Genomic DNA, 13,509 nt, shown 5'->3' with positions numbered 1-13,509 from the left:
GGTGCTGACATGCTCCCTGGAAGCATTTTCTATCCTTCTTTGTCCTCTTCCATTTTCCCTTCCCTCCTCATGGGCCTGATCTCACAAAAATTGGTGGCAGAAAGTAATTTGGGTTGAAAGAGCAAAAAGATGTCAGAACCTGTTGTGTCTAACCTGGTTCTGAAAGGAAAGGCTAGAAAATCCCTGAGGTTCTGATGCCATTAGCACATTTTATTAATGGAAGCGAAGAACTGCTGTCTCTTAAGTGGGCCACATAACGCAGTAATAGAGAGAAAGGCTGACACCCCTACAGCCCGCTTCCCGATGGACGAGGCCAAATCAGCCCAGGTCCCGAGTGAGGGTACACATTTCAGGTCAGAAAAGCACTTGTCAGCTGGCCGTTCTCCGCTGGGACTGTCACCTGTTAAAGTACCTGGAAACGGCCGGAGGCTTGGTCTTCCTTGGAGGAGGCGCTTTCCCCATGGGCCTTCCTCTTTCTGGAGCATTTGGTCCCTCGGTCCCTGCCCCAGCTGTCCCGGATTGAGAGCCTTTATAGTAAGCAGTCGAGTCAGAAATGGGAAGCAAGAATCCTGAAGTGCTCGTAGCTATTTGGGGTTTTATTGTTTACAAAGCAGTTGTCACGGTTTCATTTTATTGTTAGAGTGGCACAGTGATTTTCATTCCTGTTTTACAGAGAAGAAAAATAAGGCACAGTATCTTGCCCAGAGTCACACAAATAGTAAATGCCATCCTCACCGTTGGCAGTTTTTCTCTCTCTCAGTAGTGGGGACGTCCCTGCCATTAGAAATTTTGTTCCTGGTCAGCTCTTGGCAGTAAACCAAAGCCATCACAAGGATCCCGTTAGCAGCTGCAGATGGCTGTGAATGGGGAATGAAGTCAGCAGACCTGTCTAGATGGCCTTTGTCTGGGGTGCCCCTGAGAATTCAGTTGCATTCTGTACATGTGCCCCTCTGCTGCCTGAGGCCTCCCCTAAACCTGAACTCTGCCTGCACCTGCCTCTTTAGCCCCAGCCTGGTTTCACTGTTGATAGTTTCAAGGTCAGCTGGATCAGCACAGCTATCAGGAACCTTCAAGGCCATTATTCATGCTCAGTGTGCATCCTAATTTAAGTATCACTTCCTCTTCTTTATTTTTTAAATATATTTTTATTGATTTAAGAGAGGAAAGGACAAGGAGAGAGAAACATCAATGATGAGAGAGAATTATTGATCAGCTGCCTCCTGTGCACCCCCATTGGGAATCAAGCCTGCAACCCTGGCACATGCCCTGACCGGGAGTTGAACTATGACCTCCTGGTTCATAGGTCGATGTTCAATTACTGAGCCATGCCTACTGGGCCACTTCCTCTTCTTTAAAAGAAAACCACAAATTCTCAAAGCCACATACCGTACTTCCTTTTCCTTACCACGGACCTGCTCCCTCAGACAGGTAGCACTGGATCGTGGCTCTTGAAACATGCCCTGAATTCCTCTTGAGCTACAGCTCACCCCTTTTTTTCTGCTGGAACTTCCAGGGACATTTAAAGCACACTGCTGTCAAAACGCTGATCCCCACTGTGGTCTTCACCCAGGGCTGGTTGGCTGCAGGGGGGTGGGGGTGGGGGGCCTAGAAATGGTGGTTGTAGTGTGACAGAGCCCTTCAGTTGATTTTGATTAACAGTCCCCACTGGAGAATCCTGGGTCCTTTGGTGACAGATGGAAGGGGAATTTGTTCTGCCATGTGTCTACCTCCCATTAGTCTTCCTTATTTTCCCTGTGTATCAAAAAGGGCTCCCATGTCTGTGGCTTCTCCATCTACCAGGGAATCTGAAATTCAAATTTAATGGGCATCCTGTATTTCACTTGCAAAATATGACAACTTAACCTTGAGGGCTTATGTCAAACCTAGGAGCAGACCCTACCCTGGTGTTTCAGCCATTCAGGCTTCTAGTTGGCAGGGTGTTTGTTTGTTTGTTTTTTAATATATTGTTAATCATTTCAGAGAGGCAGGGAGAGGGAGAGAGTGATAGAAACATCAGTGATGAAAGAGAATCATCGATTGGCTTACTCCTGCACCACTCACACTGGGGATTGAACCCTCAACCCAGGCATGTGCCCTGACCAGAAATCGAACCATTGACCTCCTGGTTCATAGATCGACCCTTAACCACTGAACCACGCCAGGCTATAGTTGGCAGTTGTGACACAGCCTCTTAGTTTCTGATCCCAGACCAGGTGGTAGCTGGTTACTAGTTGCTGATAACAGGCATCTAGAGAGTTGACTATTTCTCTTGGATCAGTTGTCCTCAGGACCCTGACAGAAGCTAGCTTCCCAAAGTGATGGTGACAGCATTCGCTGCCATTTTGTTGAGCACCTTCTCTGTGCTAACTAAATTGGTAAGGTTCTGTGGCTTAGAGTCAAACAGCCAGCAAAGGCAGAGTCAGGATTCACATTTAGAGCCATCCCATATGTAGTAAGGCATAGGGTGGCCTGGCTGGAAAGCAGAAAGGAAAGCCTGCATTTCACAGGGTGCTGTGAGAGGGAAAGCAAGATCTGGAACTCAGCAAAGGAGCACAAGTTCCTAAACCTGGTAAGGTTCTCACCATAAACGTAATGACCTTGTAATGACAGATGCACGTTTTCCAAGATGCCAACAAAGAAAAATTAGTGCAGAGATTCAATTATGTGTCCCATTTTCAATGGCAGTTTTGCTCTCTCAAATAGATTAGTTAGCAGCAAAGATCCCCCTCCCTCAGGCAAATCTCGGCACACTTTATGGCAAAGGAGTATGGAAATGCAGCTGTGTCGCCTGCCTGCTCCATCCCTGTGCTTCCTTCCCAGGGAAGCCTTGTCTACTGAACCTGGCCTCAGATTTAGGGAGCAAATCGCCCACCTTTTAAGGGACCCCTGTATGTGGACTGTGGGCAGCAGAGGCACTTGATCTCATTTTCTTAGAACAGTGGTCGGCAAACTTCGGCTGGCGAGCCGCATGCGGCTCTCAAGCTGCAGTTTGCCAACCACTGCCTTACAGGAATTTAGGGAAAGGTCTCTTCTGTCAGCCTGGAGGCACCTGAGCCCACCTGGGTGGAGGATACATGGAGGAGGGAGGATAGATGGAGGACGGAGGGTGAGGGAATGGAAAGGGTGAAAGCAGTTAAATACCTTCCAATGTGAGCACTCTGTACTTCTTCCCTTCACCTTCCCTGCAGCCCGGTGAGGTGGTTTTTGCTACACTTCTTCCATTTTCAGGTGACCTTTTTGACATTTTGATGAATATACCAGGATGCGTAGCCTCCTCTCCCCACCAACTCAGCACACCACTGAGCGAGCTGAACTCTGAACCTGTGCTTGGCTCCACCCCTGTTCTTCTCTCCTTAATGCCTCGTTATATTTTCCTGCCCCCGAAGCCCCTCGTGTACTTTCTCTTTGATAAGTTACTGCTTTCTTTTTTCATTCACGTCTGAACCAGAAACAGCCTGTTTAGACCAAACGTGAGGTAGTGTTACTGACGGTCGTGGGTGGTCATTCTGGGCACCAGCTGTGGTCATCTGTTTGCCTTTGCTGTGGCCGGGGATCCTGCTGCCCAGTGGATCTGTTCACGCCGGGGGGTGGGATAGTGAGGGGAGACACTTTCTCTCACTGGACTCTGACAAGCACCTTTTTCATTTTCTTCCAGGTACATTGAACGGAAAGCTTTTCTAGACCGAGTGGATCACAGGCAGTTTGAAATTGAGCGAGACCTCAGGCTGAGCAAAATGAAACCCTGACGGTGTGGGGGGATGCTGGTAGCGGCTTATCCTGTTTACAATGTGAGCTCCTTGTGGGTCTGTGAAATGTCTCTAGTGTTTTTCCTCGACCGTTTCCCAGCAAGACCTTCATTTTCTACATTGAATTTCTGTCTTTGTATCCTCTTCTCACATGGCTTCATTCATTTTTACTTTTAAAAGTTTGTTCTTAAATAAAAGTTGGTCCTATAAGAGGCTGGTGAAGTTGATGACACCACTCGCCTTCTCTTTATTACATTCCAGGCCTGTCCAGCTGGCCACGGTGACGATGTGAACTTGGGTGCCATGGGGCTCTTTCTGACATCGGCCTGGCCCCAGAGACTGATGGCAGGGGGCTCCCTAGTCTTGGTGCAATGGGCTCCCTAGTCTTGGTGCAATGCCAGGTCCCTGGGTAGTTTAGTTCTCGGTTCTATTCATGCTTCTCTCCATTCAGAATTAGTTACTGGTCTAAAGTAAGGCTGAGCCCCAGCCAGTTTGGTTAAGTGGATAGAGCATTGACCTGAGAACTGAAGGATCGCAGGATCCCAGGTTCGATTACGGTCAAGGGCACTTACCTCGGTTGCAGGATCAACCTTCCAGTCCCAGTTGCAGGAGGCAACCAATTAATGTGTGTTTCTCATATTGGTGTTTCCCTCTCTCTCTCTCTCTCTCTCTCTCTCTCTCTCTCTCTCTCTCTCTCTCTCTTCCCCCCCACCCCCCCAACTCCCTCCTTTCTATTCCCTCTAAAGATCAATGGAAAAAATTTCCTCAGGAGAGGATATATAAAACAAAAACAAAAAAGGCAGCCTCAGAGCAGGCTTTCATTTATGTGTCATTGGCCTTAGCTGGGTCATTAGACCGCCCCTGGCTGTGGGGGAGGCTGGAGAGGCCTCTGACCTGGAAAACGGGAAGTGGGTGGACTGAGGGGGGAAGACTAGGACTAGGTGATAGGTCAGCCAGCCAGTGGTCCCCTGGACACTCGGTTCTTTGTAATAAACAAGCAGGCTTTTCTCCATTTGGTCTTTAAAATTGTGCCGGAGGAGGGGGTGGAGTTAGAGATGAAACAAGACGGGCCATGTATGTTGATAACTACTGACGCTATCCATCAAGTTCTTTATATAGATTTAAATTTTATATAGACTTACCATGTTCATAATCCTTTTTTAAATTGAGGCAGAATCGAGCTGTGTGTGAGGACAGGCTGAAGTGCTCTGCCTAGCCCGGGACAACAGGGTGGCCCTCAGAGCGCCCCCTCCCCCTCAGGTCTGGCAGTGCCAGGAGCATATTGGAGGGGACCCTGGTATAGGAGGAATTGTGCCCACTGCCTAAGGTCCACCTCCCAGATGTTGAAGCACCTTTCCTGACCCTGACGTTCACTCCTTACTGTGTGGCTCAGTTCCGAGGGACAGCGGGAATGGCCAGCAAGACAGGTCCTCGGGCGTGGACAGCTGGTCCCTCCAGATGAATGGCTGTGTCTCGTAGGTGTAGATCGGGCCCCAGGAGATGTTTTTGTGGCAGAATGCACAGGAGAACAATCAGCCAGTACTCTGAGGGAAGCGAGTTTAACCTTTATTTCCCAGATCTAGTCCAGGGAAATTCTGGATCCAAAGCCTGAACTGAACTCGTGGGGCGGCTCTGACCTATATAGCTCCTCCCGTGGCGGGCCCCTGAGGGTTCCTGCAGCGCCACCCATGTCAGTCTTGGTGGGGCCTTAGGGGCAAGCTGCCCAGCTCCACCCAAGTCAACTGTGGCGGGGCCCTGGGGTTAGGCTCTGCAGCTCCGCCCACGTCAGTCAGAGTGGGAAATAAGACTACAGTTTTCAGCAGATACTGAACTAGGTTGCAAGCCCTCCCATTTTCTTTTCAATGTGAGTCTTCTCAGCCCTGCCTGACCAGCCCTGCCTGCTCAAGTGGGTTGAGCGCCGTGGCTCATGAATAGTGTCTGCCGCCTGCCAGGCAGAGGACTAGGTGTAAGAGAATAGGAAGGAAGGGGCACAGCCCCTGTGAGGCAGGCCTGCATGGCTCGGTGAGTGTGAGCTCTGGAGAGAGTGAGGTGGGCTAGCAGCAGGCATGGTCCAGCCTTGGGCCTTCCTCTTGCTCATCTGTGCTCCTGTGGACCTACCCATCTGGACCTACTTCCTCAGCCAGCATTGTGCCTGTCCAGACCCCTTCCTGCCTCACTCAGAGGACAGAGCTGCCTCCGCGGAGGCCTGGCCTTCCTTGGTGAGCCTTCGGAGGCCAGGCTGGGCGGGGAGGCTGACTGAGGTGTGTTTGTCATCAATCAGGAACCACCTTTTCATCAGTCTTGTTGGAACCATAGTAGATACTCTAACCCACAGTTTTAAGAACAAGTGTGTAATATTTTATCTAGCTCTTCACATCCACATTTAGTGAAAACTCGTCTGCCTCGCTCCCAACAAAAACATTGTCCCTTTATCCCAGAGCCGGGAATTGTCAGGGAAATGTTTGTCGGAAGTGGGAAGTGGAAAGGCTGAGTCAGTGCCGAGAGGCAGTTTGGCCGCACTTTGCTGTGCACCGAGCGCCTCCCGTGCTGCGGAGAGACGGAGGGGGTCGGCCCAAGGCCGCTTCCTGGCCGGGCCGCCGAGTCCAGAGAATCCCTGCGAGTTGGGTTTCCTGGCTGTGTGCTCTGGCCATCCGTTTTGTCTTCTCCTGTCCCAGGTGGGTGTGTAGGATTTCCGGGGCCTCTGGTACCTTCCCATGACCGAGAAAACCGCCCTCCAACAGCATAAGGTCAAAGAATAAAACAAGCTGCTTTGTGTTCTGCTCACCTATTTCCTGAGGAACGCGGTGCTCTAATTAGGTCTTTGGGGGAGAGAGGGGGGTCCGCATTAAGAATGAAATCTTGAGGGAGCTGACGAGGAGGAACTTTATTAAGGGCCCTGGCAGACAGCCCGGTGCCCGAGTTCATGCGACCTGTCCAGGTGGAGGCGGCCAGCTGATGGCTGACCCACAGAGGGACAGAGAACCTCCCTAGAGGGGATGGGGTAATGGCGCTTCTGTTACCCAGGCCGGGACCACGAAGGCCAGGGGGCAGGGCTCTCTGGGTAGTGTGCCCTTCGTGGCACGGGCAGAACAGAGGAGGGGTGGTGCGGGTGCGTAATGTGTTGTTGGGGGGGCATGGGGTCGGGGGAGGGGAGGGAAGAAGGGAGAAAGACCTAGAGTAGGGGTGTCGAACTCAATCAGAGAAGGGGCCAAAATCTAAAATCCAGCCTAAATCGCGGGCCGAATGGTTTACTGAACAGTCATAAACTGACAATGTCATAAACTGACAGCGGAGTGCAGTGATGACAGCGCGGTGCGGGCCACATTGCAAGGCCTGGCGGGCTGGATTTGGCCCGCGGGCCTTGTGTTTGACACATGTGATCCTAGAGGAAGCTCACGGGTGTGCACTCCGGCATTTGGCTTCCGAACTGGAATTGCTCAGGCATGTTGGGTAAGAGTTCATGACCTTTTTTTTTTTTTTCATTATCCCCAAACAAGTGAGCAGTAGGAAGTGCTATGAGATGGCGGCCTCCTGGGGAAGGATCAGAAGCTCTCAGCTTCATCAGCACATGGTGGCCTGCTTCCATGTGCCAGGTGCTTCCTCACATGCTATCAGATCCTCCTCGTTTTTTGAGAAGAGGAAACTTGCCTGAAGCCAAACTGCAAAGCAGCCAGTGGTCACACCTACGTCTCATGACTGGCACGGGGACAGGCGAGAGGAAACACTCCCCGCCCTGGGAGCTCTGTGACGGGGGTTCGTGTTGGGAAGAAAGGACTTGAGTGCACCGGGCAGAAGCGACCATGAGGCAAGCTTGCAGGTGCACGGCGGCCATCACACTCGCTGGCAGACTTCGTGTCCGAAGTCCCCAAAGACCTGGCTTCCCATCCTGCCTGTGCCCAGGGACACTCCCTGAGGGGGCGGGGAGTGCGGCCTCACCCAGACCCCTCTGGCCTTGTTCAGACAGGCCTCCCGGTGGTGTCACTCCTGCATCAGCGCTGTGCTGAGCAGTGGAGACAGCAGGGCCCTCTCCTTTGGGATGCTGCCTAGTTTCAGGGAGAGAGGGGAGGAGGATGACTGCCAACATATCCTCAATGTCAGGGTGTCTTAAATGCCACTCCTTCTGCACCCAGGAAGGCCAGGGGACAGGGCTGCTTCCTGGGCTTACAGGGGTGCCCATGGCTCCTGCTTGGGACTTTTCTGCAGTCTTCTTTTTTTCTGCAGCTTTTTGTTTTTTGGTACCTTTCTACAGCAACTTAGATTCAAAATACTATCACATGCAATCTTTGTGCACAAGCAAGCTGACAACTACAACAAGGAAAATGGGATGTAAAAGTCCAGAAGATTCTGTCCTGGTTCCCTACAGTCCAGAATGGCCCAAACCACAGAGACCCCCCCCCCCCCCCCCCCCTTCAGGCCTTCTCTCCAAGGTCTGCCAGCGGGCTTTCGGCTTTCGTTGCTGTGACTCCAGAAAGCTGGTGGGTAGACTGTCTGATCTATGCTCAAGCGGGGTCCAGGTGTTGGGGAGGGGAAGGAGGAGGAACAGCATGAGGAGAGCACTCTCAGCGTCAGACACGGGTCGGCCTGCCTTTGCCCTTAAATTAGTGCTGGGAACCAGGATGAGACCCTCTGAGTCTCAGGTTTCTTGTCTTCAAAAGGTTGCTGAGAACGGTTAATAATCCTGCCCCATCTACCTCACAGCAGTTTTTGAAATGAAATGCATTATCCAAGTGTTAAGTTACTGTAATTAAGTTGTGCACCTGGCTCCCAGCTCCCTAAGACAGCCAAGCTTATGTGAATATTAGTTAGCACAACTTTGAAGAACACTGGCCGCGTCTAACAAATCGGAAGCTGCAGAGCATCTCTGCTGGGCGCCTGAGGTGGACCCTCTGCCCCTGACACCTCCTCACATTGCCTCCTCTTTGCTGTCTCTAGCTGGACCTTGCAGTTCTGTTACAGTCCTGCCATTGAGAGCCATTATGAGACCTTTGAATTTGAGATTGGGGGTCTTGAGAATGAGAGGGGAACCTGCCCTCCCCCCCCGCCCCACACACACACACATACACACACACACACATCCTCCTGCACCAATAGAGCACCAGCATGTGCACCAAAAGGCAGGCTTGTTGGTAATCGGGCAAATCTGGAACCCCTCCCCCCCAGTGCCCATCAGGAGGAAGGGTCAATTGTGAACTAGTCACCGGTAGACTGATACACAGGTGGATAGAGTGAACCAGGGCTAGATGAATCATCACACTGAACCTCATGAGCAGCACTGATGCAAAGCCAGTTGCACAAGACCTAAAATGCAATCCCAGTTATACAAGTTAAAAAACACGTGAACATGGAGGCGATGGTTGCTCAACATTGTGAATGCACTAAGTGCTACTGAATTGTATGTTTTAAAACAGTTAACTTTATGTTGTGAATCTCACTTTGAAAAAAATTTTAAACTTGTATCTCCTCTGTCAGTCTCCTTATAAGTGAGGTGTCCAAGGGATGGGCACTTCAGGGATGGAGTGGTTACCATGATGATGAGCTTGCTGGGTTTTTGACAAGGAGCTTGGTCTTCGTCCCAGTCTGAGCTAGCAGGCATTCCAATATGACACCCCCCCCTCTCCCCCAAGCGGCTCCTGGAACATTCCCCAGGAGATGAGTGACTCCCATAGGTGAAGTACCAGGGCTCCCCCAATTCCCCTTTCTGGGAGGCTGGGAGAGACCATTTGCTGCCTCCTGGCCTAGCCAATGGGCAAGGCCTGCCGAGTCAGCCTTCCTCTCGCCCACACAGCCTTGACAGATGCACAGAGGCAGGTCACGCACAAGCCATATGGTAGACAGATATTGCAGCAGACCTTGACTTGTTCGATAGCAAATAAATGGTTCCTGACCTGGATAAATAAGCTAGAAATTTGAAGACACTAAATTGAATCACAATCAGTGTCTGGGTTTTCTAGTGAAAATTATGGAGCTGTCCATCTTCAAACTCTGCCCAGCATGCAGAGCTGTCCCCTGAGCCACAGCTGTGACAGGCTGCTTGGGTGCCCTCTCCCTGAGAGTTGTGGCCAAACTCTCCTGTGTGTGGAGCACGGTGCCTGGCCCAGCTGCTCTGCTCTCTGCAGGGAGGGCAGGCAGCTAACCGCCTTGACTGGCCCCAGTAATCTCTGTTAATGATGGAATGTCTTGCCTCTCCCACTTAATGCCTTTGCATTTTAACCTAAACCTACCCAAGTTTGAGGCACCCTGACTGACAAATGGAAGACATTTTTTAAAGTTTAGAAGTAGGTGGACCCCTGTCCCTGACACCTCCTCACATTGCCTCGTCTTTGTCATCTCTAGCTGGACCTTGCAGTTCTGACAGCTTTGCCACTGAGAGCCATTATGGGACCTTTGAGGTTGGGGGTCCTGAGAACAGGGAGAGGAACCTGTGTGTGTGTGTGTCTCTCTGTTTCCCCCCCCCCTCTCTCTCTCTCTCTCTCACACACACACACACACACACACACACACACGCCTCCTGCACCAACAGTCTCTGGCGTAACCTGTGTGTGCCTTTAAGACTGTTATTGACAATTGGGGCTAGAAATGATGAGAATAAGCATCATTGTAGAGGCCTCTTTTGTCTTTGCAATGCAAGTGGTATTTTCCAGATGATTGCAAATATCCCATGTGGTATAATAAAAAATAAATATTTGGTTTTTGTGCAGTTCCTGGCACAGAGCCCCTAAAACCCTTGGAATTTACTGTCTTTGTGCTCTAATGAGGTGATTCCTGAGGGAGCCCTCGATAGCTTCAGGATGTGCCTAGGTTAGAACTTGCAGCCCCACCCCCAGCCTCTGGGGAGCGGAGGCCAGAGATGCAGCTCAATCACCAAGGCCAATGATTTAGTCAATCATGCCTACAGAATGAAGCCTCTATAAAACCCAACTAAGCAACAAAATTTGGGGAGCTTCCAAGTCGATGAACATACATGTGCTGGGAAGGTGGCGCGCACCCAACTCCCCAGGCCCGGAGGCTCCGGTGCACAGAACCCCTGGCCATCCCCTTCTGGCTGCTCATTTGTAGCCCTTGTGATTAAAGCCTCTTTCTGATTCTGTGAGTTGTTCTAGCAAATATTAAACCTGTGGGGTGGTTGTGGGCTGGGCAGAAGTGTGGGTAGCTGGGGCACCCCATTTGCAGCTGTGTCTGAAGGGGTGCAGTCTTGGCTGACTAAGCCATTAATCTGTGGGGTCTGCACTAACTTGGTGCAGAAATGAATTGAATTATTGGGCCTCCAATAATTGGTATTAGAGAATTGGTTGGACCCCACTGTTTGTCTGACACTTCCTAAAATGCCAAACATGTGCCACAGGCGACCGGGAGGCAGCGTGACATAGTGAAAGACACACACGGCACAGTCAGGACACCCGGATTCTAATCCCAGCTCCGTAGGCCAGCTTGTGCTTTCCCTGTGCCCGTTTCTGCATCTGTAAAATGAGGGAGGACTGGCCAATCCGGGGGCTCATATGAGGACTCTGCATTCCTAACAAGCAGCCAGGTGACTCTCATGCACTCTGAAGTTGGAGAACCAGGGCTTATGGCCTCCCCCCTCATAAAAAAGGTAACAGCCTCGAGCTATCTATTTAGAGAAATTCCATCTTCTTTGATTCTTTCCACTTCAAATAACTCAACCTCTTAAATTCCTGACGCACCAGAGAACGACGTCATCAGCTAGCCAAGGTTTTGTCCACCGCTGAGACCCACCTGCAGGAACTTCCTCTCAAGTCTTCAGCGGAGAGCGTCGCTGGAAGCTCCTTAAAGTTACGAGAAACTCGGAGAAGCAGCTGACGTCAGGCCTGGGAAGCAAGAGAGAAACTCAAGTAACAAAATCCCTCCCCCCCCTCCCAAGACCCGACACACAGCTGAAGAGGCAACACTTCACTGCCAGGTTGGCAACAGATGGCATGACCCACGTGCACACGCACATGCTCACACCAGCTAAGCCGGGTGGTACTGTGTCAGCTACAGCTTGGAGACGACCCAAGTCACCAGAGGCACAACGGTCCTGTCAAAACAAGCCCCTCCCAGGGCACATCGCCCCAGTTCCCAGGCAGCGCCCCGGCCTCGCTGCCAGCGCAAACTCCGCCTGCGCCAGGCTGCTTCTCTCTCCTCCCCGGTGCAATATGTCTCTGCGACTGTTCTTCTGCTTTTAGAAGGAAACTGTTCATTGTTGGGAAACGGGGAAGCAGAAAATTCAAATGTAAATCTCCCATCATCTTACGGAGAAAACTGCTATATACATTTCAGGGTGCTTTCTGTCTTATTTCTGCACGCCTTTTCTTAACTCGGTTGAATTGACACTGCCTCTGCAGCTCAACATAGAAGTTAGTTATATTTACACGTGTGGCTCTTTACATTTAAATTTTAAATTCGTGGAATTCAAAAGGAAGTTCCTTAATCACACCCACCGAAGATTTCAAGTGCTCAGAAGTCATACGTGGCCCGGGGCTACGATGGCGGGCAGAGCAGGTGCTGAACGTGTTCATCACCTCAGAACCCTATTGGCCAGTGCTGGTGCATCAGGGTTTTGAGCCTCTGGTCTACCCTATGAGCATGTCTTCATTTATTCAAACATTCCTTCAGAATGTGACTTTTAATGGCGTTATGATATGCCATTATGTGTTTGTAGCATAATTTATTTTACTAGTTTTTCACCATTGGCTGCTAAGATATGATGACCTATCTTGTCCTCAGATCTTGATCTGTATCCCTGATTATTCCTTTTTTTAAAATATTTTTTTTTTCAGATTTTAGAAAGGAAGGAGGAGAGAGAGAGAGAGAGAGAGAGAGAGAGAGAGAAACATCAATGATCTGAGAGAATCATCAGTCAGCTGCATCCTGCACGCCCCACACTGGGGATCAAGCCCGCAAACCCAATATGTGCCCTGGCTGGGAATCAAGCCCTGACATCTTGTTTCATAGGTCGAGGCTCAGTCACTGAGCCACACTGGCCAGGCATTCCTGATTATTTCTAGATTATTTCTACAAGGGGAGTTGAGTCAGGGAAAGAGCATGTTTTCAAGGCCTTGAAATACAGTGCCCAGTTACCTCCTAGAAAGGTCCCCTCTCTCCAGCAGGGCAGTTGTGCCCTTCTCCCTGTGAAAACCTCAGAGAAGACAGGATTCATCAAGGAAGCCCCGTCTGCCTCTCGGTGAGCACAGAGCCGGTGCTTTGGGCAAGACGTGTCCAGAATTAAAAGGAGAATGGCCACCTCTGGAGAAGAGTGGACTAGATCATCCCTGAGTACCAGAACTTTCTATCAGCCTGGGCTCTGTCACTGGAAGGAGCATTTGGATAGGGTAGGTCTGATGGTTAATTTTATGTGTCAATTTGATGGGGTTAAGAGATACCCAGATAGCTGGCTAAATAATGTCTATAAGGGTTTTTCTGGAAGAGACTAGCATTTGAATGGGTAGGCTGAGTAAAGAAGATTATTGACACCAGTGTGGGTGGGCATCATCCAATCCGCTGAAGGCCTGGATAGAGCAAAAGGTGGGAAGGAGGGCAAATCTGCTCTCTCCTTGACCTCAGACATCCATTTCCTCCTGCCCATGGGCACTCCTGGTTCTAGGACCTTGTTCTTGGACTGGGACTTGGACCATCAGCTCCCCTGGGTCTCCAGCACACAGAGGTCAGATGGTGCGGTTCCCGCCTGTATCCATCCCATTGGCTCTGCTTCTCTGAGGCCCCTGACTAGTGCATCTGAAATATGCCCCAATGACTTGATTCATCA

General features: G+C 50.7%; 1 protein-coding gene across 2 annotated transcripts in view; it reads left to right on the top strand.

Moving 5' to 3' along the window:
• The window catches only part of CFDP1 (craniofacial development protein 1), an 82,978-nt gene extending 79,022 nt beyond the window's left edge, over window positions 1-3,956 (top strand). For both annotated transcript variants that reach the window (XM_084906768.1, XM_084906767.1), the window contains one exon: window positions 3,656-3,956. In XM_084906768.1, coding sequence (XP_084762894.1) covers window positions 3,656-3,746 — 91 coding nt within the window. In that variant the 3' untranslated portion in view covers window positions 3,747-3,956. The remainder of the gene's footprint in view (window positions 1-3,655) is intronic.
• Window positions 3,957-13,509: the final 9,553 nt, after the last annotated feature.

The sequence above is a fragment of the Pipistrellus hanaki genome, assembly GCF_964339955.1.
Source record: "Pipistrellus hanaki genome assembly, chromosome: 15".
Classification (NCBI taxonomy): Eukaryota; Metazoa; Chordata; class Mammalia; order Chiroptera; family Vespertilionidae; genus Pipistrellus; species Pipistrellus hanaki.
Note: the sequence above shows the minus strand (reverse complement) of the source record. Positions and strands in the feature narration are given on the sequence as shown.